The 25,265-nt window shown below is 46.4% G+C and overlaps 1 protein-coding gene across 1 annotated transcript in view; it reads left to right on the forward strand.

The window, feature by feature from the left end:
* Window positions 1-25,265, forward strand: part of FNDC1 (fibronectin type III domain containing 1) — a 1,187,183-nt gene that overhangs the window by 612,161 nt on the left and 549,757 nt on the right. The window contains exon 11 of the mRNA XM_085611596.1: window positions 22,246-22,626. Coding sequence (XP_085467722.1) covers window positions 22,246-22,626 — 381 coding nt within the window. The remainder of the gene's footprint in view (window positions 1-22,245; window positions 22,627-25,265) is intronic.

The following is a 25,265-nucleotide window of genomic DNA, read 5'->3' on the forward strand; positions in this document are numbered from 1 at the left end:
ATACACACAGACCATGGAGGGAAGGTGGGAGGGGGTCAGTGACAGCTAGCTGACCACACAGGGAAGGTGGCAGGGGCCATGACAGCACAGAAGACCATGCATGGTAAGCGGGAGAGTTAGTGGCAGCACAATGGCTATGGTGGGGAAGAAGGAGGGTGCAGGGGCATGCACAAAGGACCATGGAGGATAGAAGGGAGGGTCAGGACCTGGGCACAGACAAGAGAGTTCAGGGGAAGAGGCCTCACAACAGACCGCATGGGGCAGGCAGTAGGAGCAGTTGCAGCACAACAGACCAGGGAGGGCAGAAGGGAGTGGCAGTAAAATGGACCATGGAGGACAGGAGGAAGGGGATAGGGGCATGGCATGTGGACAGGCAGGGTGGAGGTGACAAGGGACAGGTTACAGCCATCTGACAATGCTAGGCAGGTGGGAGGGGAGTGGCAGCTCAACAGAACTCTCAGAGTAGATAGGAGTGGCAGGTCCATGTAGCATGGTGGGCAAAAAGGATGGAGCAGGGGCATGCACAAAGACATCGGAGAGCAGTGGGAAGGAGAATAGGGGCAGAAAGCTAAGCACAGAGGCTAAGCAGGAGGTCAATGATAGGCCTTAGAATTGGGCAATGGAGGGCAGGAGGAGTGGACTAGCACATCATGCTAAATGGAGGCAGGAGGGAGGAGGCTAGTCCATGGATTCAGACAACAGAGGATAGGGAGGAGGTGGCTGGGGCAGCAAGCTAACTGTTCAGAGAAGGGGGGTATTAGGAACTTTATTGTTTTTAAAATGTGTGTCTGTGCGAACTACTTAAAATATGAACAAGTATGCAGCATAATCTCACTTTTATTCAGGAAGAGGACGTTTGTGACTGTGACTCCGGGCTCACCTGGCAGAAACACCCCCTGACCCTCCACCCCCCATCGCAAAATGTAATGCCCGTGAAAAGGGTAGGTGGACGCAGTGTTATATTGAACATAGTCCTGAGAGCACGATTGAAAATAACATAGATATAGTATATGGTATAAACTATGCACCAAAAAGTGTGATATAAGATGAACCGGGGAATGAAATATATTATGCAATACATTGTGCGCAATGACAGATTCATTGGATAGCGCGAGATAGCGCGAGATAGCACAGGCACTAGCGCGTGCTATGCGATGTGCGCCTTGGAGTGTAATATGCACAGGGTAGTGTTGTGTAACCTAACTAGTCTCTAAAGTTGTAATATAAAATATGTGCTGGGGAGTGTAACGTTGCATATGCACTGTGACAAAGATATGGATCCCAGATTGTAATATGTATGGCATAGCGCTGTGCGTTATAACATAGGCATCGAGGAAGGCACGTTAGATGGGTTTTAAGAGGTAGTTTAAATCCCCTGTCCTATTATATACTAGAGGCTTACAGAGGAGGTCATGCTAATCACAGGGGGACCCCAACGCATAGTGTTCCCTAGTGTATGTAGGTGTTTTCACTGTATTCTGAGTGTCTTTTAACATAGCACTGGCTCTAGGACTGGTTAGTCAGACACAGTTACCACCAGTATCCGTCTGAAAAGGTTGAGGGTACAGGATGATTTTACAGCAAGGCTTCTTTCTGCTCTTCTGTTTGTTCTTTTGCACGTTATCCTTCTTCCTGCACTTTTCTTCGTCTTTGAGGACTTCTGTTGCTTCTTTCTGCATTTCTTTTTTTTTCTTTCTGTGCGTTTTTTCTTCTTTCTTCACATGTCCTATCTCTGTAGGCATAGTTTAAAAAACATTTGCAATTCACTGAAAAAACCATAGGTTTCAGGCACGTTATAGTTAGGAATTAGCATTTAAAAAACCTTAAAAATTCACTTAAAAAACCATAGGTTTCAGGCAGTTATAGTTAGCTGGACTTTTCAATCGTACAAAATCATTGAAATTCCCCCGTTATAGTTAGTTCAGCTAACTATAACTCGCGCGCCCGCAATGCACTGCTGATGACGTCACATATTACATCACTCATAACATGGTCAGTGACATCACTCATGACATCACTGATGACATCTCAAATGACATCACTGATGACATCACTGATGACATCATCCTTGTGATAGAGTGGCAGACCTCCTCTCCCCTAATGTAACCTTTGATACGCACATTCAAAAATAGAAACTAAAATTTTCAAAACAATGGACATACCAATACCAGTTACAACAACCTATTCAGTAATTCTAAGATCCACATACACATCCACTCATTCACCAACAGTCCTATACAGTCACTCATACATGTACTCACTCATCATATGTACTCATACACCTATACATCCTGTTACACAACGCCACTCATCCATAGAGTTACTCACACACATAGTTACTCATGCTAATAAAGAATCCAACATCCATTTACTTGCATATACAGTTATACACACACCACCACACTTACTTCTACAGAAACGTATACATACTTAGTCTTTTAAACAATCACTTATAGAAACACATACTTATTCATACAGGAACTCTTCCAATCTCTCACTCTCACATATACTCACTTATATACACCAATAGTCGCATATACTAGTTTAAAACATATGTAATTACTCATAAAGACACGATTGAGACAGTCATTCACTCACTAACACACCCATGCACACACTCATCCACCCATACAGTCCTGCACACATGCTGTCTTCAACACATACAAACAGTGAGTCACTCATTCATGCACCTATGCACTACGTAATATCCCCCACCGAACCATATAGACACTCAGACACTCATACTGATACTCAAAAAAACTAACTAATAACCTATATAGACACTCATGTAGCTACTCAGCAACCCATGCAGCCACTTATACACAAAGTGAGAGACTGATACAGATATTTACATATTTAAACATTACTCACTAAGCCATGTATTCACTAAGATACACTTAGTCAGTTATACAATCAATTTTTCAAAAACAAATCATCCATTTAGACACTTATATACCCATTTATTCTTCCATCGACCTTGAGATATACATATATAAAACATATGTAATTTTCAGAAAAACACACATTCACGGGATGATGTCATGAGTGATGTCATGAGTGATGTCATTTGAGATGTCATCAGTGATGTCACTGACCATGTCATGAGTGATGAAATATGTGACGTCATCAGCAGTGCATTGCGGGCGCGCGAGTTATAGTTAGCTGAACTAACTATAACGGGGGAATTTCAATGATTTTGTACAAGTGAAAAGTCCAGCTAACTATAACGCCCCTAAAACCTATGGTTTTTTCAGTGAATTTTTAAGGTTTTTTAAATGCTAATTCCTAACTATAACGTGCCTGAAACCTATGGTTTTATCAGTGAATATATATATACACACATATATATATACACACACACACACATATATATATACACACACATATATATTATCTACTGGCGGTCGCCAGTAGATAGTTATAGTTAGGACCGTCTTTCCATAGGAAATCTGAAAATTCTATTTTGAATAACTTTGGCGCCGGTTGACGAATCCTCGCGAAATTTTCAAAACTAATGGGGCGCTCCGCTCAGCTCCTACCCTGAAAGTCTCTGGGTGATTCGTCAAGCGGGGGCTGAGAAAAAAGGGGTGTCCCAAAGCGCGTTTTCCCCATGCATTTTCCCATAGGACCTTTAGTCGAAGGTACAGCCCGAACGGCTGAACAGAATTACTTGAAATTTGGCAGAGAGGTAGTCCTCAGGTCAGGGAAGTGCCTTTTGCATATATGGATGGAGTCAATCTGTTCAGTAGTTAAAGAGAAAATTGCATTTAAAAGCACATACATATCTATAGCCGCGCACCGTGCGCGCACCCTAACGTGCGCGAGCGTAATTCTGATTGGTGGTTACATGTCAGTCAACGTTCGAATCGGTCGAAATCAGGAAGTGTCGGCCGCCATTTTGTTTGTTGTGGGTGTGAGAGTGAAAAAGAGAGGTGGCGAACGTGAAAAGGGGGCAGGGTAGAGAGTTCCTGACCCCTTAGCCTTTGTCAGGGGGCCCTAAAGGACCCCGAAGGGTGAAAAAACATTTTATTTTTTTTTAAAAAAATTGCGGGGTGCGCGCATGGTGAGAAACCCTTAAAAAAAAAAAAAAACATTTTAAACGAGTTGTTCCATATTACAGGATGCAGTCAATCTATAACTATACATAGGTAGTTTATTGTAAAATAAATATATAAAAAATATAATAATACATACATAAATTAGCATTAAAAAAACCTTACAAATTCACTAAAAAAACAAAGGTTTCACACACGTTATAGTTAGAAATTAGCATTTAAAAAACCTTGCAAATTCACTTAAAAAACCATAGGTTTCACTCACGTTATAGTTAGGAATTAGTATTTAAAAAACCTTGCAAATTCACTAAAAAACCATAGGTTTCACACGTTATAGTTAGCTGGACATTCCACTCGTAAAAAACCATTGAAATTCCCCTGTTATAGTTAGTTCAGCTAAATATAACTCGCGCGACCGCAATCCACTGCTGATGACGTCACATATTACATCACTCATGACATGGTTAGTGACATCACTCATGACATCACTGATGGCATCTCAAATGACATCACTGATTACATCACTGATGACATCATCCAGTGAATATGTGTCTTTCTGAAAAATAAATATTTTTTATATATGTATATCTAAAGGTTAATGGAAGAATAAATGGGTAAATAAGTGTCTAAATGGATGTTTTTTTTTGTAAAATTAATTGTATAACTGACTTATTAACAGTATCTTAGTGAATACAGTGATGTAATATGTGACATAATCAGCAGTGGATTGTGGTCGCGCGAGTTATATTTAGCTGAACTAACTATAACGGGGGAATTTCAATGGTTTTTTACGAGTGAAATGTCCAGCTAACTATAACATGTGTGAAACCTATGGTTTTTTTAGTGAATATATATATATATATATAATAAAACAATCAAGCAAACTGTATCTAGTGATGGTATCCAGTGATAACATTTGTATCTTTTGTGTTGATCAAGGTAATGGCCAGCGATCATACAACTGTCCAAGAGTGGTTCACCTTTTGAATTTTGCTATCTAGATTAATTTGGCACTTGAACCATTATGACAATCATGTGCAGTAAGGATCTCTAGGATATTATCCAAAATAGATGAGTTGTCATCCAAGAGGCAAGTCATCAAGATGGGGGCATTTAAGTCACCCTTACTACCACATCCTTTGTCGTATAGTTGCAGCAGAAGTGTATTTACCTTTTCTGTAGTCCCCAAAGGAATGGATATTCAAGTGAAAACAGCCAGTAGAGTGTCAACCTACTAAGAATCTGGCAAAGTGCAGAAAGACTGGAATCAGGGGTTGGTGGAATCTATGAGGTATTAATGCTGCAAAGTGGAAATGTATCTTCAATCGTGGGGCAGAGGACAGAGCAACAAGGAAATGGTAGAAATCTCCAGCTTTCCACATTGTTTTTCTCAACCCAAGACCCTTGCTTGACCTGGGACTGAGGGACTACAGTGGGTGACAGGAGAAGGAAGAAAAGCTCTTTGAATTGAGTAGCCCAGAGGGGCATATTGAAACTCGATCCTCTCAAAATATCTTCTTTAGTCTGAGCTCAAAAACAAAGGAAACAAATGAAAGCAAAGTAAATTGTCAAAAGCATACACCAGGCAAACGTAACATAAAAGGCGAGGATCCCTCCACCCCATAATGCAGAGAGGTGACATCACAGAACGGTTGAGAAAACTCTAGAGTTAGAATTCTCAGACCCTTCCTGTCTTTATTGGACCAATAGGACATAAATGGAGATTAAGGGCTGATTACATACTACTCTGGAAATCCCCTGTGTTTGGATGGGCCTGTACACCTCCAACCTCCACAGTGAAACAATGAATTCTGAAAATGAATCTCTACCACCCTTGATGGTAAAACACAGTGTCATATATGTTTACACAGCTATTGCTATTAGGGCAAGTTATTACCTGTTTTTCCTGTTGCTTCTACAGATACTTATAGGGCCCCTTATAAGCTGTACAAATCCCTCTAACTCACAGTACTGCTTTGATATTGACATTCTACCTCCTGAAGGTATTTCAGGGATATCTGACACTGTGCAGAACTCACCTTGCTCTTTAGGTGTCCTAAAGTAGGTGAAAGAAACAAACTGCCACTACTCATTTCCATTCAAGAGGAAAGCTTAGGGTCATCCTCCATTTCCTCTCTCTAAGAGGTTGCTTGGTTAGGAACACTGAGAACACCAATTACCCTTAGAATGGAAAGAAAGTACTTTCTACTACCATATAGACCAAGGCAGTCACTGAACATGACATGGCACGGCACCATGCAAATGAGGGAAATCCTTTGCTTCTGTCCGGGTATCTGTTTCCACAAGGTGGTGGTGCACAGTCTGTGTACTCCCAATGGTGCCCTCTGAAAGTTGGTAAAGAGGTCCCATGGACTCTCCGGACACCCTCTTGCAAGTGGGTGCAGCCATTCACTGCACCTATCTGCAGGGGGGTCGTTGACCTCCCCTTGTAAAGCAGGCTGTGTGTCGCCTGTACTGTGAAAGACAGAGTAGCAGCTTCAAGCGGCTGGTCCGCATTTCACTAAAGCAATGCCTCCTGTGTAGCTACAATTTGTGTCTAACCTTGGATCACCATATTATCTGTAATAAGGCACTTCTTGTTAAAGGTGTGCCAGGGCGCAGGCAGGAGCCTACCTTATTACAGCGTTCTTTTGGATCTTACTTAATTACCCAGCAACATATCGAAACAGAAGCAAAGAATTTGTGGCCGATAAGGATGGCTTCAGGACATTAGTGCCAACCCATCAAATATTGATGGTACCTTGAAGCCCCCTACTCGCACGTGGAACCATGAAAAACCATAGGCGTTTGAACTGAAATAGTTAAAAAGGTAAATGCAGTGCAAAATGGTGCATGTATACCCTCTAGCACGTATATCGTGCACCAGAGGGAAGCTGGTGCTACATGGAATGTCACAGCTGGAAGAAGGTCTCACTGATAAGGTTCTATATAATGACGAGGCGCTGCTATCGGCTGGCTCTAAACTAGGAGCATAAAGCAACTGAGAAGGCACTGCTGGATGAATCTCACATTGTACACTGGTACCTTAGGACATCAGATCACACTGCTGATGTCCTACGTTACTAAGAGGTTATAGCTTGCAAAGCTCACACTTCTGTAGGGCTCTAGGATTGAGAGATCACTGCTGAAGGCCGATGACCCTTGCTGAGACCCATAAGCACTTGTAAAGAATGCGCTAGAGAAGATCAGTCACCCTGTTTGATGTCACATAGAGGGCACTCCTGAGATAAGGGAGCACTGCTGGGATTCTATAGCTCTGAGAGCTCACTCTTTGAAGAAGATTACTGCTGGAACTGCCCAGCAGAAGGCACCTCTTGGGAAAGCTGAAACTACCCGGGATCCTAAAGCACTGAGAAGACTGTGCTAGAAGAAGGGCACAGTACTGGGGTCTTGTAGCACTTAGAATGTAATACTGCAGCCACCAACTGACAATCGGGTTAACCCTGACAGTATCAGAGGATTGCGGGTTAAGCAATGCCACAAATGTCACAACACATGGACTGTGGAGAATTCTGGCACTATAGAGGGCAAAATTCTCAGTAGCAGGATTGGTTTATTTGATCATGAGCCTCTGAAATGTCTTCTTCTTAACGCTAGGTCTTTAATTAAGCATAGTATAGCATGCGCTTTATTCATGGAAGACTATAACATCAAATTAGCCCTCATAACGAAATCCTGGACAAATGAAACGTCGGGCCCTGATCTTGTTAATGCCATTCCCTCCGGTTTTCTATGTTATACACTTGACAGACCTACCAAAGAGGAGGTGGACTGGCAGTGATATATCATGAAACATTAAAGCCCACCTTTACTAAGGCCTTCAATCTGGCTTGTGAGGCAGTGTCTATTAACATGCAAATATCAGATCATGACACATTTAACGCCATTCTTCTCTATCGACCCCCAGGGTCCAAGGGTAGGTTCATAGATTCGATTGGTACACTATTGGAGGAAGGGTTGTGTAATAAGTCTCTTAAGGTGATGGGAGACTTCAACTTTCATCTTGAAGATCTCACCGACACTGATAATATCAAACTGCAGCAGATATTTAGTGGCGGGGATCTCAAGCAATTAGTGACAGATCCCACTCACTCTGCAGGACATATTCTGGATGAGATCTTCTCAAACAATCCCTCCCTTACCTATACCAAAACAGTTCCACTCACATGGACGGATCACGCGGTGATTCTTTTTGACCTTAAACTAACTAATCGTCATTCTTTCAGATCCTCCACTAAGGTGGCCACCACCATTAGGGCCTGCAAAAACATTGATAGATTGGAACTAGGGAACTTGCTGAAAGTCTCACAGCCTGCTCCATCATTTAATGTCGAGTTAGATACAAACTTTTATACAGAATGGATAGATTCTGCCTGTCGGAAACTAGCGCCAGGCAAACAACGTATCCTTAAACGGACAGTGCCATCCGCCCCTTGGTATTCTGAAAATTTAAAAAAACAGAAACTTGAATGTAAAAAACTTGAATGTAAGTGGAGGAAAAGGTATGATATTTATGACAAAGAGATCTATAAATTATGCCTCTCCAAATATAAAAAATTGCTTTTTGAAACAAAGAAATTATATTTTGGAGATCAAATTAGGAAGGCTGGACCCTCATCCAAGGTCCTGTTTAACACAATTTCTAGACTCGCTACTCCCGCTAGCCCCAAAGTCGAAAGTAGTCCAGAATTGTGTGAGACTCTGGCTGATTTTTTCCTACAAAAGGTAGAAAAGATCTTCTCTTCCTTTTCCTTCACGTCCTCTGATGCCACGGAGGCCGCTTCAACACAACCACTTGATGGTAACTAGCACATTCCAACACTAGATCGTTTTACTTCACTAAACTTACCTGATGTTTTTAAACTTTTACTTGACATTCGATCTGGCTCCCCCTTGGACCCTTGTCCAGTCTCTATTTTGCAACAGGTTCTGGAAGTGATTGTGGAAGTTCTCACTCCTCTGTTTGCATCTGTTTGTGATAATGGTAATTTTCCGAGCGCTTGGAAAATAGCCTCCATCCTCCCCCTTTAAAGAAGCCCAACCTAGATCCACTTGATCCATGTAACTACAGGTCCATTTCTCGGCTCCCTTTCCCTGGGAAAATGATCAAGGAGGCTATGAATGGTCAACTCAGTTCTTTCCTCCAAACCAACTCTTTGCTTGACAAGACACCGTTCGGCCTTCGTGCTGGACATAGCACCGAGCTGGCATTGATCAAATCCACTGAGGAGGTTAGGAAAGCCTTAGACCAAGGTGGTGCCGCCATACTCATTCTATTGGACCTTTCGGCCGCATTTGATACGGTCCATCATGTGGTTCTGATGGACCGTTTATCCGCGGCCTGGGTTACAGGCAAGGCTTGGGATCTTCTTAGGTCGTTTCTGACCAACAGAACCCAGACAGTAGATCTTGGCAGAGATAGATCAATACCTTTTTCTCTTCCCTGTGGTGTTCCGCAGGGGTCCTCGCTTAGCCCCACACTGTTTAATGTGTATGTGGCACCGCTGGCCGTCCTGATTAGATCATTTGGATTCCAGTTGACTTCATATGCGGACGACACACAAATTGTGCTGTCTATTAAAAAGGGGTCTGAGGCTGAGATTGGATCCAGCTGCCATAACTGTATGCAGGAGATTTCAGCCTAGATGGCATATAACTGCCTAAAGCTTAATGCTGACAAAACAGAGGTGATTGTCTTTGGGAATATCTTTAACGTCTGGCCTCCAGATTGGTGGCCAACAGCAATGGGCTCACCCCCAGCACCTGTGGCTCGGGCTAAGAATCTGGGAGTAATTATTGACTCAAATCTTTCCTTCGGTGATCAAATTAGCAGGGTTGTTTCCTCCTGCTTCTTCATTCTAAGAACCCTTAGGAAAATCAAATTCCTCCTCCCTGAAGATAGCCTGAAGACAGTTGGCACAGCACTCATTCTGTCTCGACTGGACTACTGTAACAGTCTCTATAATAACATCCAGGAGAGACACCTGGTTAGACTCCAGATCGTACAGAATGCTGCAGCCAGGCTGATTACAGGGACACCTAGATTAGTCTCTGTAAGGTTGGGTCTCAGGACACTCCACTGGCTGCCCGTTAAACAACGAATTCAGTTCAAAGCATTGTGTATTGTGTTTAAGGCACTCAGTGGAGCTGGTCCTGATTTTCTGAAACATGCCTTTCAGTGGTATGTTCCCGGAAGAGATCTACGCTCGGCTCAGGCTAAATTAGTTACCCTCCCCCGCCTTAATAAAGCTAACTGGGGAGGTAGGAGTTTTTGCCATTGTGCTGCTAAGGCATGGAATGGTTTGCCTTTCCAGCTTAGAAACATCACAGAGCTTTTCTCCTTTAGGAAAGAATTAAAAACCTGGCTATTCATATAATCTCCTCCTTCTGCATAATCACTGGCTAATCTCAGGTGGGTAGTGTACAGCGCGAGGACACCTCTGGGTAACAGAACGCCATAGAAGTCTTTTTAACATAACATAACAATACCTGCTTTTCTATGGTCTGGAGAAAGCACTGCTGCAAACTCTCACACTCCCACAGTATTTACAGTATGATTGCAAATGATTGCTAGCTTCTACAGAATGAGCTCCCCCTAGGGAATTCTCCTTTATAGCGCTGCCACGTGAATATAAGACGATACTTCGCATGCCATTACTACGCATGCTTTTAGTGCGATGTTTTTACATCGCAAATGCCTTTACTTTGCACATTTTTTTTGCGCATTTAATTACTTCGCAAAGGCATTATTAAGCTAATAATTTACTTTTAGTACGCATAACCTTTCTACGCATACCACTACTTTGTGATCATTTAATTAAATAAACACCCCAACACTACACAAAATTCTAAATGTAAAAACACTACACTACTCAAAACAATACTCTAATCCCTTCAACAATACCCCAGAACGACCCTAACCTGTGCCCCAGTCCTGCCCCTACATGCAAACACTTCCCTACATGACCCCCTGACACTACTCTAAACCCTAAAACACTACCTTACACTACACAAACACTACCCCCAGCACGACCCTACCCCTACCCCAAGTCCATCCCCTACACTGAAACACTACCCTACACAGCCCCCAAAGACAACCCTAACACACTACCCTACACTACACCTACACTACAACACTACAACACTACCCTAACCCTAAAGCACTACTCCAAGCACGACCCAGCCCCTAACACCACTCCTGTACACTACCTACTTGCAAACACTACCCTTCACAACCCCTTACACTACCCTAAACACAATTACTCTACTGTACACTACACTACAAAATCACAACACGACCATTAAAAATACACAGCCCCACTTATCTCTCTCTCCTGGTTCCTCTCTGCTCCAGCTTCCTGCCTCGTCTGGAAACGGATGCGTCTGGAAACGGATGCGCCTTAAAAATAATGATGGCGATAGCGCATACAATTACTACTCATGCGTTGTATCAACGCTTGCGATGTAACAGCTTGCGTACTAATGGTATGCGTTGTTACATCGCAAGCGTAGTAACGCTTGTGAAGTAATGGCATGCGTACAAACAGCCGCGTACTAATGGCTGTTCACCCTGCCACGTTGCTATTTTTTCAGTTCTGGCCTGTATTTTTAAGTTCAGGAGAATACAAAACATTATGATAAGAAATGAACACTGATTTTTTTTTTTTTTAATTCAAATTCAATACAGCAAACACATAACAAAAATCAGTTAAAGTGTATTTGAGAGGTGTCTAAATCGTTTCAGAATGGTTATTAGAGCAAGCAGAGGACTAATAGTCATGTTACAAAACAATACTGAGCATTTGTACACAAATTGTTTTTGACCTATCAACTCTAGGCTGCTCTAGCATAGCAAAAAGTAAACAAATTGGTGGTATATTTTCCTAACGAAGTGGTAACCCTGGTTGGGACGGTCCAATGGAGTGGATCGAGGCCAGGAATAGACCAGCAATGTAAACCTGAGGCCTGGGACCCCTCCCTTTACCTTGCCTGACTTTGGCTTCTCTCACTTCACTTGAGATAGTTTGGAAGCTGCACTTCATAGAAGATCCGGAAGCATATTTACAAGCCCACAGTTCCACCGGAGCATCACTTTTTTTAACGCTCCGGTGGCACAGCGCCATTTTCCACATTTACAAGGTGACGCTAAGCCACTTTGCATGGCTGAACGCCACCTTGTAAATATGCCCTTTTCCGCTGCAGTCCTCTGTGGCAAAGGGGCGTGCAATGGGTGTTGGCATGGGCATTTCACCGCAGCACTCATTGCTTTTTGACACTGCCCCAGGTTTACAAGGTTGAGGCTGCGCCAAAAACGAACGGCATGGAATACTTGGTGTTTGAATGGAGCAACGGGGATAAGTTATTAATTTCTCCTTGTTTTTTGCTCTTTCCATGTGTGCTGCATTTTGTAGCACACATAGAAGGTGCAAATTGCCATTATTTTTTTTTTTTTTTTTTTTTTTTTAAACCGTTTATTACAAATCTCAAGAATATACAAGTATGGGCCTACAACCTTCCGGCCGGCCGCTAGGAATGACAGGAGCATATGACATACGTTCATAAAACACTTGGCGTTGCAGAGGAGCATAATCAGGAGGTATCAACGTCGTGGGCCACATCAGTCAGACCCCACAATACGGTTTCATTTTATACAAACAACAAGAAAAACCACACCCACAAAGCAACCCGCAATCGAAAGTAGCAGCACGTGCTCCCCGAATGGGGGACCCCAACTATCCACAGGAGTCTAAAGAGGGGAAGGGGAACAGAGCGAGGACTGGGGGAACCCTGTGCCCGGGGCTGGGGAAAGGAGTCAGCTAAGGGGACGGGGCTGGTGAGGCAGCAGGCAGCAATGGTGGCGCGCAGATACCCCCGCGGTAGGCGTTCCAGGGGCCCCATACTTTCACCCATGTCCCAGGCTTACCCCTCGCCACATACACCACCTTTTCTCGAAACATGCACCAGTCCATGTGTTCTTTCCAGGCCGACACCGCCGGGGGCTTCTGGGATCCCCACAGTTGAGCAATATCACGCTTAGCTATCATATATCCCAGAGTCACCCACCACGTCTGCGGAGCCGAGTAGTCAGTTGGTTCCCACACATTCAACAGGCATCTCCTCGCTTCAGGCAGCAGCGCGACACGTGTAACCACTCGCAGGACCTCGTGCACACCAGGCCAGAATCGCTCCACCTTCGGGCATTCCCACAAGATATGCAAAAAGGTCGCCAAAGCACCACACCCACGCTTACACAACCCATCCTCAGCATAGCCCATACGCAGAAGCCTTGGCCCCGTCATGTAGACCCGGTGGAGTATCTTAAGCTGGACGAAGCGAAGGCGAGCCGGTATGGCCACCTCCTTCGGAGAGGCCACCGCGGAAATCCAATCCTCGTCGTCCAACTCCAGCCCATCGGCAACCCAAGCCTCTCGGAGGCCAGTCAGCAAGCCTGAGCGGTCATTGATCAGTTTTTTGTAAATAAGTGAGATCGTGCTGTCTGGGACGTGGCCATCTAGCACTCTATCCTCCAGGGGGGAAGACTCCGGGATGGAGGCAACGTCTGGGAAGACGGAGCCCAGTGCATGACGGACCTGCAAGTACCGAAAGTATTCACTGCCCTGCAGCTGAAACTCCGTCTGCAGCGTCTCGAATGTTTTAAATCCCCCCCTCGTCCAGAGATCCCCCACTTTACTGATGCCTATCGTGTCCCACTTCTCGAAGCCCTTCGAGGTCCACAGGGAGCCCAACCTCTCAGACGCGTACAGCGGTGACGCCCGGGTCAAACGGTCCTTCCACCCCATAGCTGCATTAGCCGCGTGCCATACTCGCACCATGACACGCGTAGGTCCCGTCAGGCGAGCGTCGGGCGCGCCAGAGTAGAGCGCTCGATTGTAGTCGCCACCGGGCAGTAGCATCTTGTCCATTTCAAATGCCGGGTTTAAGGCGGGCCCGTAGAGGCCATGGTTAATTGCAGCTAGCTGGGAGGCCCAGTAATACCGTTTAATATCCGGGAGGGCAATCCCCCCGTCGTACCATGGGAGCGTCAACTTCGCCAGGGCAATACGCGGCCTCCCGTCCCAGAACAGGCGGCGCTGTAGACTCTCCACCTCACGGAAGTAGCGCGCCAGGACTAAGTCCATAGTGTTCTGGAGAGCGTACAGGAAGCGTGGCAACGACATCATCTTAAACAACGCCGCCCGGCCGAGCGGCGAAAGCGGCAGGCGTCGCCAGCGCGCGACGTCTTCCTTCAAGCGCTGGAGGGGGGGAAGCAAGTTCCGCTCGTAGCGGGCCTCCGGGTCCAGAGTAATGTAGACACCCAGGTACCTAAACCCCTGAGAGGCAATCTGGATCGGACAGCCCCGCGGGAGGACGGGAGCCTCCCCGGAGAGCACATACACACATGATTTAGCCCAGTTGATGACAAGGCCTGAGTTGCGGCCGAATGAACGTAAAACATCAACCAGGACTATTAGTGATTTACGTGGGGAGGCTAGGTACAAAAGGATGTCGTCAGCGTATAGGGACACGCGGTCCTCGTACTCGGGGGTCCAACGGAGACCCCGGATGGAAGGATGCCACCGCAGCCACTCCGCCAGGGGCTCCAAGGCCAGCGCAAACAGGAGCGGCGACAAGGGGCAGCCCTGTCGCGTGCCCCGGCCCAGCTCGAATGGGGCCGATACTCTTCCATTCACCACCACCTGCGCCAATGGGCCCGAATACAACAATTTGACCCAACTGATGAACCCCGGGCCAAATCCAAACTTCGCCAGCATCGCCCAAATGTATGGCCACTCAAGCGTGTCAAACGCCATGGTGGCATCTAAGGACGCCAATATGGCCGGCTCCCGCACGAATGGGACACGTGCGAGCACCCCGTGCAAGCGCCGCAGATTAAGGGCCGTGTTGCGATGGGGAATAAAGCCGGACTGGTCTTGGTGGACCAGATCGCCCACCACGCCGACCAGCCGATTGGCCAGCACCTTGGCGAGAATTTTGGGCTCCGCATTCAAGAGCGAGATAGGCCGATAGGATGTAACCCGGTCCCGAGGTCTCCCTTCCTTGTGAATCACCACGATTGTAGCCAGACGCTGGTCCAGCGGGAGGGAGCCCAGCGAGTGGGCCGCCAGGAACATCGCACGGAGGTGGGGTGCCAGTACATCCGGTCGCAACTTATACAACTCGATAGGGATGCCATTCGGGCCCATGGCCTTGCCGGAGGCGACCGAGCGTATGGCGAGGGCAATTTCGTCGGAGGTGGGAGCGGCATCCAACGACACCCTGTCCTCCTCCGAGAGGGAAGGCAGCGCGATATCCCTAAGCAGGGCATGGGAATCCTCCTCCAAGCAGGGAGAAACCGGGGAATACACCTCGCGGAAATAATCCGCGAAACAGGAGACAATTTCTTCTGGCTCGGTTACACTCACACCATCCATCCTCTCAATCAGCGGGACCACACGATTCGCTCTCTCCTTTTTATCCAACCACGCAAGCAGTTTACCAGCCTTATCACCCACATCATACAGTCGCCCCTGTTGCTCCCTACTGAGGCCCCTGGCCGCCTCCGTAACAAGGGCCCTGTAGGCCGCCTGCTTAAGTTGTAGGACATGTAGCACAGCATCCGTCACCCCACCCTCTAGATCACCCTCCAATTCGGCAATTTCGGCCTCCACCCGGGTCACCTCCTCCTGCTCGCGCCTCCGGGCATGGGAAATAAGGGATAGGGCCACCCCTCTGAGAACTGTATTGAAGGCTTCCCACAGGGAGATAGCCGAAAGGACGGACCCCACATTCTCATCAAAGTATCGCTGCAAGGATTTAATCAAGTCAGCGCGAATGGTGGGGTCGCGCAGGTACCAGGCATTGATTGGAACTACCCTGCCCTCACCCCTCGGGAACACATCAAAGTGTAACAGGAGCGGGGAGTGATCTGAGATACCCCGCGCCAAATGGCGCACCTCTCCTACCCTCCCAGCATAGGCCGCCGGGACAAGGACATAATCAAGCCGTGAGAGGCTACCATGGGCCCCCGAGTGGAAAGTGTACTGCAGCTGCGTGGGATGTTTTAAGCGCCAGCAGTCCACCAATCCCAGTGTATCCAGGAGGCCGGATAGCCACGCCTGTGCCCGGGGGAGGTCCCTAGGGGGGTGACGATCCACAGTCCCAGAAACCACCGCATTGAAGTCCCCCCCAACCACCAGAAGCCCCCCCGGAAGGCCAAGGAGGAGGCGCCCCAGGTCTGCAAAAGTGGTCGACTGCAGCCCCGGTGGGACGTATACTGATACAAAGACAACTACTTTGCCCTCCATTCTCCCCACCAAGACAGTGTAGCGTCCCCTATCATCATGGAGCACCTCATCAATTTCCAACGGGAGCGAGTTCTTCACCATGATGCCCACACCCCGTGAGCCCGACGTGAAGCCCGAGTGGGCCACCAAACGGTAGCCACGCCGATTCATGGCACAAAAAGAATTACCAATAAGGTGTGTCTCCTGCAGAAAGACTACATCGGGTGAGGTTCGTTTCAAATACTGCAGGACCACACCTCGTTTGATCCTATCCCCCAGTCCATTAACGTTCCAAGACAACACAGTCAAGTCCCTACCCCCCATCACACACAGAAGCCATCATTCGTCCCCCCGAGAGCACCTTAAAACCAATACAAAAAAGGGTTTGTCTTGTGGTAAAAACGAACAACACCCCACCCCAACCCACCCACCCCAACAGAACTCCCCCCTCCCTGCACCCCTGCACCCCTGCATGAGCCCGAACAGCCCCCCCAAAGTGCAGTGTGCCTGTCGCCCCATAGATGGTTAAACTAACTAAGCCCCCAGAGGAGGAGGGAGAACCCCCAAGAGACCCCACACGACCTCCACAGGAGGGGAACTTACTCGAACAGACGAACAGTCAAAAGTGACATCAATTTTGTCCAGAGCGAGGCCCAATATTAGTCCCTCAGTCCTGATCCGGCGAGCCCTCTCCCCCAGCCGCTCCCCCCCCACCCCCCCGATCCCGATCCCCAGACAAAGTGTCCAGCCAGTCCCCGGCCGCTTCGGGACGATCAAAAAAGTGCGTGCGGCCATCCACCTCCACCCGCAACTTAGCTGGGAAAAGCATCGCATACTTGAGGTTTAGGTCCCGTAGACGACGTTTGACTCCGAGAAAGCTCAGTCTCTGCTTTTGGACCGCTGGGGTGAAATCAGGATAAAAATTTATGTCCATATTGTCGAGTCTGACCGGTCCCTGTAGTCTGGAGGATTGCAGGATAGCGTCTCTGTCCCGAAAGTTGAAAATCCGGGCAATGAGAGGCCTCGGAGGGGCTCCGGCCTTAGGCCTTCCCCCGGGAACCCTGTGGGCCCGTTCCACCGCGAAGAATTTACTCAGCCCCCGGGGCTGGAGATGGGTGAGAATCAAGTCCTCCACAAATAGGTCCGCCGCCGCCTCCTCACGTCCCTCAGGCACCCCGATAATGCGGACATTGTTCCTCCGGGCCCGACCCTCGGAATCCTCCAGGCGGCGATCCATCAGCGCACTCGCCTGGCCAAGCCGGCGCACCTCCTTTTGGAGGGCCGCCACATCCGTCGTGAGGCCCGATGTGGTGTGGGCCAAAGAATCGACCCGGTCATTGGTCTTGGATAGATCGGCCCTCACCAGGCCAACATCCACGAGGACCGAGTCAATCTTCTGCGCCAGTGTATCAAAACTCTGGCCCACCGAGGCCTTCATCTCGGCGATAGCGCCCATGACATCCCGCAGGGTCAGATCCGCGGGCAGAGCAGGAGCATCAGTCGGGCCCTCAGGGGACCTACGCGGCGCCTCGGGAGATCCCTTCTGGAGGGTGTAGCGGTCCATGCTGTTAGACTGATGGACTGCGCCACGTCGGGTCGATTTCACCTTTGCCCGGTCACCATCTTGCTTTGTGGACATGGTTCCAGTCCCCCGATCGTGCCAATCACGTCGTAAAGGGCAGGCAAGCCGGTTCACGGGCTCCGGGGGGGGGCCACCACAGGTCCGCGGGGTGGATCACAGCCGGCGGGCCGGCAGGGTACCCCAACGAGGCCACACCACCTCACAGTGCCCCGCGACCCAACCTCGCCGAGGCAGCAAGGAGGGTGCAAAAGCGAAAGTGAAAGTGCGGGGTACGCGAGTCGCCGAGCCCTGCCCGCCGCTGTTGTTCACTTTGTCTCCGGATCGCCCCACAGCTCCAATCCGGGGTTCGGCGTGGAGAAGGCCGCAAACCTCGATCGGTGCTCCCGCCGGTGTCCGAGGTCCAATTTGGAAGCGGAAAACGGGTGCCACCTCAGCTCGGGCTCACCAACACAGTCCCCTCATCTAGGACAGGATATTTTCAGGATATGTGTAGGAGGTCACGGAGGTCCTCGGGAGCCTCGCACCTACGCGGCCATCTTGGTTGCGCGCTAGGCTCCTCCCCTCGCAAATTGCCATTATTGAAAGTTTATGTCCACGTGTTGCATGTGAATGAGGGTTTTCGATATACCAGAAAACTAGACCCTGATAATAACAATATATGTGTTTCATTCTCCTTTCATTTCTTCCCTTCCTGCACATAAAAAATCGTTCCTGCAGTGCAGGCCCACTTGCAACATGGCAACAGGGTTTCTGCACTGGTTCTACGCAGCTTTTTTTGCACCAGCACTAGGGGAAACGGAGGGGTGCGCTGCATTTTTGTGAATACAGCGCATCCCTGCGTACTGAAAATGCCAGAGCGTGGCGCTGCCAAATTTGGTGCAGTTCCCCTCTCCGACACTTTCTTGTGAATATGCCACTCGGTCTCTTGCTTTCTGCCTGATTATATATGACCATGATGGTGCAGCACAGACTGTGGCAAGATGTACCTCTCTGCTGCAGGTGTAGTGCGTTTTCTTACAATGCCACATTCTCCAAACCAGTCACTGCTGGAGCTCTGGCACTAATCCTTTGTTTGAATTTTGTGCCCCAGGCCTTGTTGCACATGTAGGAGCCCTCCTGCTCCTAAATAACTGATATCAGGAGGGCAGGTCCACATTGTTATTACAAGGAAGAGTCTCAGACATCAAAGGCAGCTCCTAACCCAGGTGTTATTAAAATCAAGACCCCTAACAGTGATAGCAAGCAACTACTACTGTGTCATGGAAACTGAGGCCCCCGGACAAGTATAATTCCGACTGAAAGCTTCAGACACTGCAACAGGCCAAAAGTGCACTTTTACTAAAAACACAAACACTGGCAGGAGATACAAACTCTACTACTAAACTGAGGCTGCAGACGCTGGTGTTAGGTCCAAGCCTCACCATCCTTTAAACCTGTGATTTTGGGTGGATGCGAAAGGGGCGTGGTTAGTTAAGTAGTGCGACCATAGGAAAAGGAATCCCAGGGGCCCGCTCACTATATTCTGCGAGGCAGTCCTGTGGTTGGGTGTTGCACCCATGCCAAGAGCACAGTTCGTTTGCAGGATAGCGAATATGAGTGAGAGTCTGGGCCTCATGCAATAAAATGTAGGTTTGTTTACTGAAAGCCTCCACCATTCTAATCTAGTGCACGCTGACCAGTTCATGAGTGGGCTTTTACTGCGTTATTTCGAGTGATTCGTTCATCTGGTAACATCTGTATGTTATTGGGGCGTTGGTATCTCTGTATTTTCATTTGTACATATTACTGTTAAGCCTGGTATGTCCCTGTGTGGATTGTATTTATTATATTTGAACTTGTACTTTTATGGTTTTAATATATGAAAACGAATAAAGATGTCGCCCAGCATTTATGGCTCTCCAATGTCTTGATAATGAGTGTATAAATTTTAATGTTACTATTTTTTTGAAAAATCTTATCAAAACCCGAAAGAGTATTGCTTTAGACTCTTTTAATAGTGATAGCACACAAGCATAATTGAGGATTGAGCATATTGTTTATTAGAGCTGTTGTGATGAAGTATTGTAATAATTGGTACCAAACGCTGTTTTGGAGTTAGCCCCCGACGCATCCTAATACTGCAGACGTGGGTTATTTTTTCTTCTTTCCCGCTCTAAAAACATCATTAATCTTTTTATTATGTCTGATTATCCAAAAAATAGTACTTTTATAAGTTGTATCGACTGTTCTATATCACTCTTTTCTTAATTGAAAGCCAAACTTATAAATTTATAAATTAAAGATGAAATTACTCCATGCCCATAGATTGCCATTTGCACATATACTAATCAGTACTATCTACATGAAAAGTCTCTTGTTACCTAACTTGTACATATATTTTTAAAGTTATTTGTTTTTATTGTATAAAATGAAATATAATATTGTATATGCTTTTATGGACTGAAATTAACTTTCCGAATAAAGCTCATTTGATTTGATTTGATTGGAATAAAGATGTAAAGAACTTGAGCACGTTGATAAATAGCCCTCACTGCAGAAGATGCTTTATGTATGAAGGCCCTGTTCACAGATTTCTCGATTTGCTTGTTTCTGACTGTGGCTCCATAGTGAGAGAGACTGGGGTTACCAACCACAATCGGGCAGTCAGGGACTTTTCATTGCTTAAGTATTAAAACATTTTTGTACAACAGGCTCTAAAGTAAACACCACCTAAGGCACTCTGATATTTTTGGCAGTTAAGGGGAAATGAGTTGCAGACATGAAGTAATACGCCCAAGGGCACACAAACTGAATCAAATGAGGAAGCTGAGATTTCAATTGGAATCTCATGGTCCACAGCCAAAGTTTACAACCTATCCAGGAATGTTTCTCTTCTCGTGAAGCTCTGCTAGAGAATCCCAAATGCCAACCAGCGTCCAATGCACAAGTTGGGAGGCCTTTGGAAAACTAAAGAACACAAAACATTGAATTTAAGAGGGGTTTGTTATTTTGATTTTCAAACGCTTCCCTGATAACATTCAAAACACTCAAATTCCTAAAGGGCAAATATTGATAGTTTCTCAAATATGTCTACATATTTCAGCGTCAATTAATAATTTAAGGCAGGTATGTTTCTTCTAATTTTCCACAAGTATTTGTGTACTTTTTTCAGTTGGTCAGAAAGATCATCTTTTGTATGTCAACATAACGCCGAAGTGTGACAGTCAGGTGATTATTCAAGGAGACAGCCCCAGTTTGTTTTTGCACATGGGCCAGAGGATACTTTACTTGCCAGCCACCAAGTATGCAAAGTACCTCTTTGTTTGGTAGCGCTATATTTCACTAAGTAATTACTAAATTGTCACGTCTCACTAATTCTGGGTACTTGAGACCTACGGGTTGAGTTGTAAAGCCCACTCTGCGAATCAGACAAATGCTTTCTTGTCGGCGGCGTTCAATTTGCTTACAAAGTAAGTGAAAGGCCCAGAGTTTTTCTCAGGTGCTCGCCAGTGGCGGTGCTGAATGCGAGCATTGATGAAAATTGGGGTTGCATAATGCCAATTCTTTGAGGTGTTGATTCCACCAAATGCCTCTTCCTTTCCCTGTCCTGCAATTCCTGTCTAGTCTTTCTTCACCTCATTCTTGTGAGTTGTTTCATATATTTTTTTAGTCTTCCTTTAACCCTGTTGTCCTTTCTTTCTATTCCTATTTCTTTCTTCTTTTTGCTCTCTTAGTTTGTGTCATACTCTAATTATGACATTAAGTCCAACTCCCCGCAAAAATGACCACTGGTGCCTGCAACCAGCCCCGGCCGTTGGAGGTAAGAGCGGTGAGGCCGGCTGGGGACGACCACAAGAGAAAATTAATTATTTATTTAATTGTCTCTTGTGGTCGTCTCTCGAAATCCCCTCCAGCCGGCCCCACTGCTCCTACCTGCAGCGGCCTTGGCTGTCTGCACCTGGAACAACTGCCACAAATTAAGCACTGTTCAACGGTCCGCAGTGGCTAGAGCTACACATAGACTCGGGTCATAGCAGTCATCTGTCTACCAGGGAGCTGTTGCCTGCAGCATTGAGCCTCCATGGCTTGCCTAAAAGTGCCCTAGAAAACAGAAAAGTATTTTCTTTCAAATAAATGTTATGTGAGGAAGGAGCTGATGGGCCAAGTGATACGACATAGAAAACTCGCAGATTAACCTAATAATAATGATTCAAAAACCAGCACATCTCCTATCCCTACACTCTACAGCAGTGCATTAGAATATGTTTCACCTAGAAGTACTATATGAATGTAATACTTTCTCTTCTAACCTTCTGTACTACAGATCTTCAAGGGACTCCCCTCGTGGGCCCGGATGGATTACCTTTCATTGGATCTGGAAGATCTGGTAAACCATTGGCATCTGCCCAGGGTAAACCAATATTAAGTTTGGGCGGGAAGCCGCTGATTGGCCTTGAAGTGATAAAGACAACCAGGCTTCCCACCACAACACCTACAACTACCACAACAACCGCTACCACCACCACCACCACCGCCACCACCACCACAACTACTACAGAGCCTACCACCCCTGAGCCTACAACAGTTCAGCCAACCACAGAAGAGCTGCTGATGCCCACGTGTCGCCCTGGCACCTACGAGCAGTATGATGAGGAAGGGAATCTGTTGATGGGGCCCGATGGTTTGCCAGACTGCTACACTGAAGGTAACTCCACAACTTTCCCGTTGAGGCAGGGTGGGGTGCCTGCATGTGTGGTACACCGTTTCATTCAATTCTATATCTTGTTGACATCTCAGTGACAGCTAGTTGATAGTACAGAATGTGACACAGAGCCTGGTGAATTTGCAACTGGATCAATGATCCAGAGTCTTTTTGTTCTCATTCTTGGCCTTAAATGTAAATGGTGAGATCTTGTAAATCCCATCAGTAGAGGTGCAGGGTAAATATACCAGTTGTGCGGTGACTGTCTGCTCCACAATGTAACTTTTACAATGATCTTCAGGACCGGTGTCATATTTGCACTGATTAAGTCTGCAAATGGCTTTGCAAAATTGTCTGTCCTCAGTGCAAAATTGCCTGTGCCGTTGTAATTTACGTTCTCTGGCAAAATATTTTCTAATATTATACCATGTGACTGCCTCTTTAAAGAGAGCAGTAATTAGCTATCAATGACAAAGTTAAGGCAGATATTAGCTTGACACTGCAGAACATGCAATTTCTCTCTCATTTCGAACCAAAATGGTGTTCTTTTGCTTCCCAAGCATTATATATATTTCTTTAGGTATTTGATATAGCGCAAACGTTCCTCCATGGAGCATCTAAGTGCTCTCCAGAGAAAATATCTGTGGCAGGAGAAGCATCTCCAGAATGAGGATAGGGGCAGAAAACACTATCGGGGAGCGTGTGCGTGTGTGTGCTCGCACATGTATGTTTGTGTGTGCGTTTGGTATCTGATTGCAACTGGAACATAGAAACCAAAATATGATGGGCACATGATGGCCCACTGAGATGACCGAATAATGGTGCCAATAAACACAACACAATGCGCTGACTTCTGGGTCTGGACTATTTACATTTGAATAATGATCACATTATTATTTTATATGATTTTCTCATGTGCTTCCTGTTAAGAACCTAAATAAATGTTGTAAAAAATGGGTGGACACATACAGGGGCATATTCTCAAGGATCTATCTCATTCAAAGGCGCGATAAATTCATCGCCCCATTCACAAGCTGGTGCAAACAGCCGATACCACCAGTTTACCTGCAATAGCAACCGCAAAAAACATTGCCACGGATGACCCCGGCAACTATCGCTAATGAGATGCAGAGTAGGCGTTCCCGAGCAAAAAGCCACGACAACTTCACCCCTCAACATTCTCAACGAACAGCCAGATCTGAGATAAGAACACAAAACATGCGATAAGGCGTGTTGACAGCAGGAAATTAACACCTGGGTTTTGGCTTTTAAAACATAAATAAAAGGCATTGTCATTTACAATGCTAATAGCTTAAACTCTCGCAAATGCGAGACCTATTGCATTGCATATGCTTGTTTTATTTGTTGCTGGTTAGTAAGCTCATTAAATATCAAGATCTTGGGGTAGTGGATTAGCCCCCAACCCTATTCCTGCAGGTGCACACAAGAGAGTAAAAAGCAAAAGTGAAAGCGAACCCTGTGGAAGTTTGAGCGTGTTCAGAAACTCTGAGCAGCACCCCATACTTTGATGCTTGATAAATGGGGCATTCTTAAATACTGGACCAGTTATTTGGGGGCAGATTAGAGTACTATTTGGTTGCCTATGTTGGCACCAGCTGCATAGCATTGTAGTCTGTCTTTGGACGCTGTGCTTTACCTGCACTCCGGTTATAGTTGCTTATATTTCTAAGTAGTGGACAGGGATGCAAATTATTCACATCCAGAGCAAGAAGGAATGGGAGACAGTATCGGATTACGGAGGTGGGCAGGTTTGGGGCTTGTCTTTGATGGCAGGTGTAGTGTTATTCACTGTACAGAAGGCAGTGATGCTCTGTCCTGTGCGCACACAATAATGCATGGTACCACCGTATATTACTGCCCTCCACCAAAGATCATATTATCGACTCAATACAGACCACCATGAGCTCTTCTGCTTGGGCTGCGACACAACACGACAGAGCTACTATTTGTTTATGTTGACTTGGACAGGAGCTGGTATTTATTTCCAGGTGATGCACGGGGAATCGTTGTTTTGCCTGGTACTGAGCTTCGCCGTCTGCTGAATGCGTGGAGACTAACACAGGGGCAGAGCGAGGAAGCAACATAGGGGCAAGGGTGGAGTTGGAAACAACACAGAGGTCCTGGCGTTGTGGCGGATCACTCCGTGGAGAACAGCAAACCTGCAATGCAAAGTTGCCAATCATGTGATGCTGCAATTGTAAAGGGGAAGGGCATTGAAAAGAATGAAGGACTAATAATTTAAAGAACAAACAATCCTATCAGATGGCCTTCATGATGGAACAGGTAGGAGGAGTCAAAAGACTAACATTGCGAGAGGCTTCAACAGTAACACTCTTTCAAATTGTTAAAATATTACGATATTTCTGTAATATAAATGCAGAAGAAGATCTGCCTTCCCATGAGCTGGCATACGATAGAGGAAACAGTGCTATGGGAGCGGGGGTGCCTTCATCCGTTTTGGCTTGCACCACCTTACACTGCACATGTGATGACAACTCTTTGATAAATAAAAACAAGCATTTGTAATGCAATAGGTCTCGCATTTACTTAAGTGTGAGCTATGCCTTTTATTTATGTTTTGGCTGATAAAACATAAATAAAAGGCATTGTCATTTACAATG

The sequence above is a fragment of the Triturus cristatus genome, chromosome 6, assembly GCF_964204655.1.
Source record: "Triturus cristatus chromosome 6, aTriCri1.1, whole genome shotgun sequence".
NCBI classification, from domain to species: domain Eukaryota; kingdom Metazoa; phylum Chordata; class Amphibia; order Caudata; family Salamandridae; genus Triturus; species Triturus cristatus.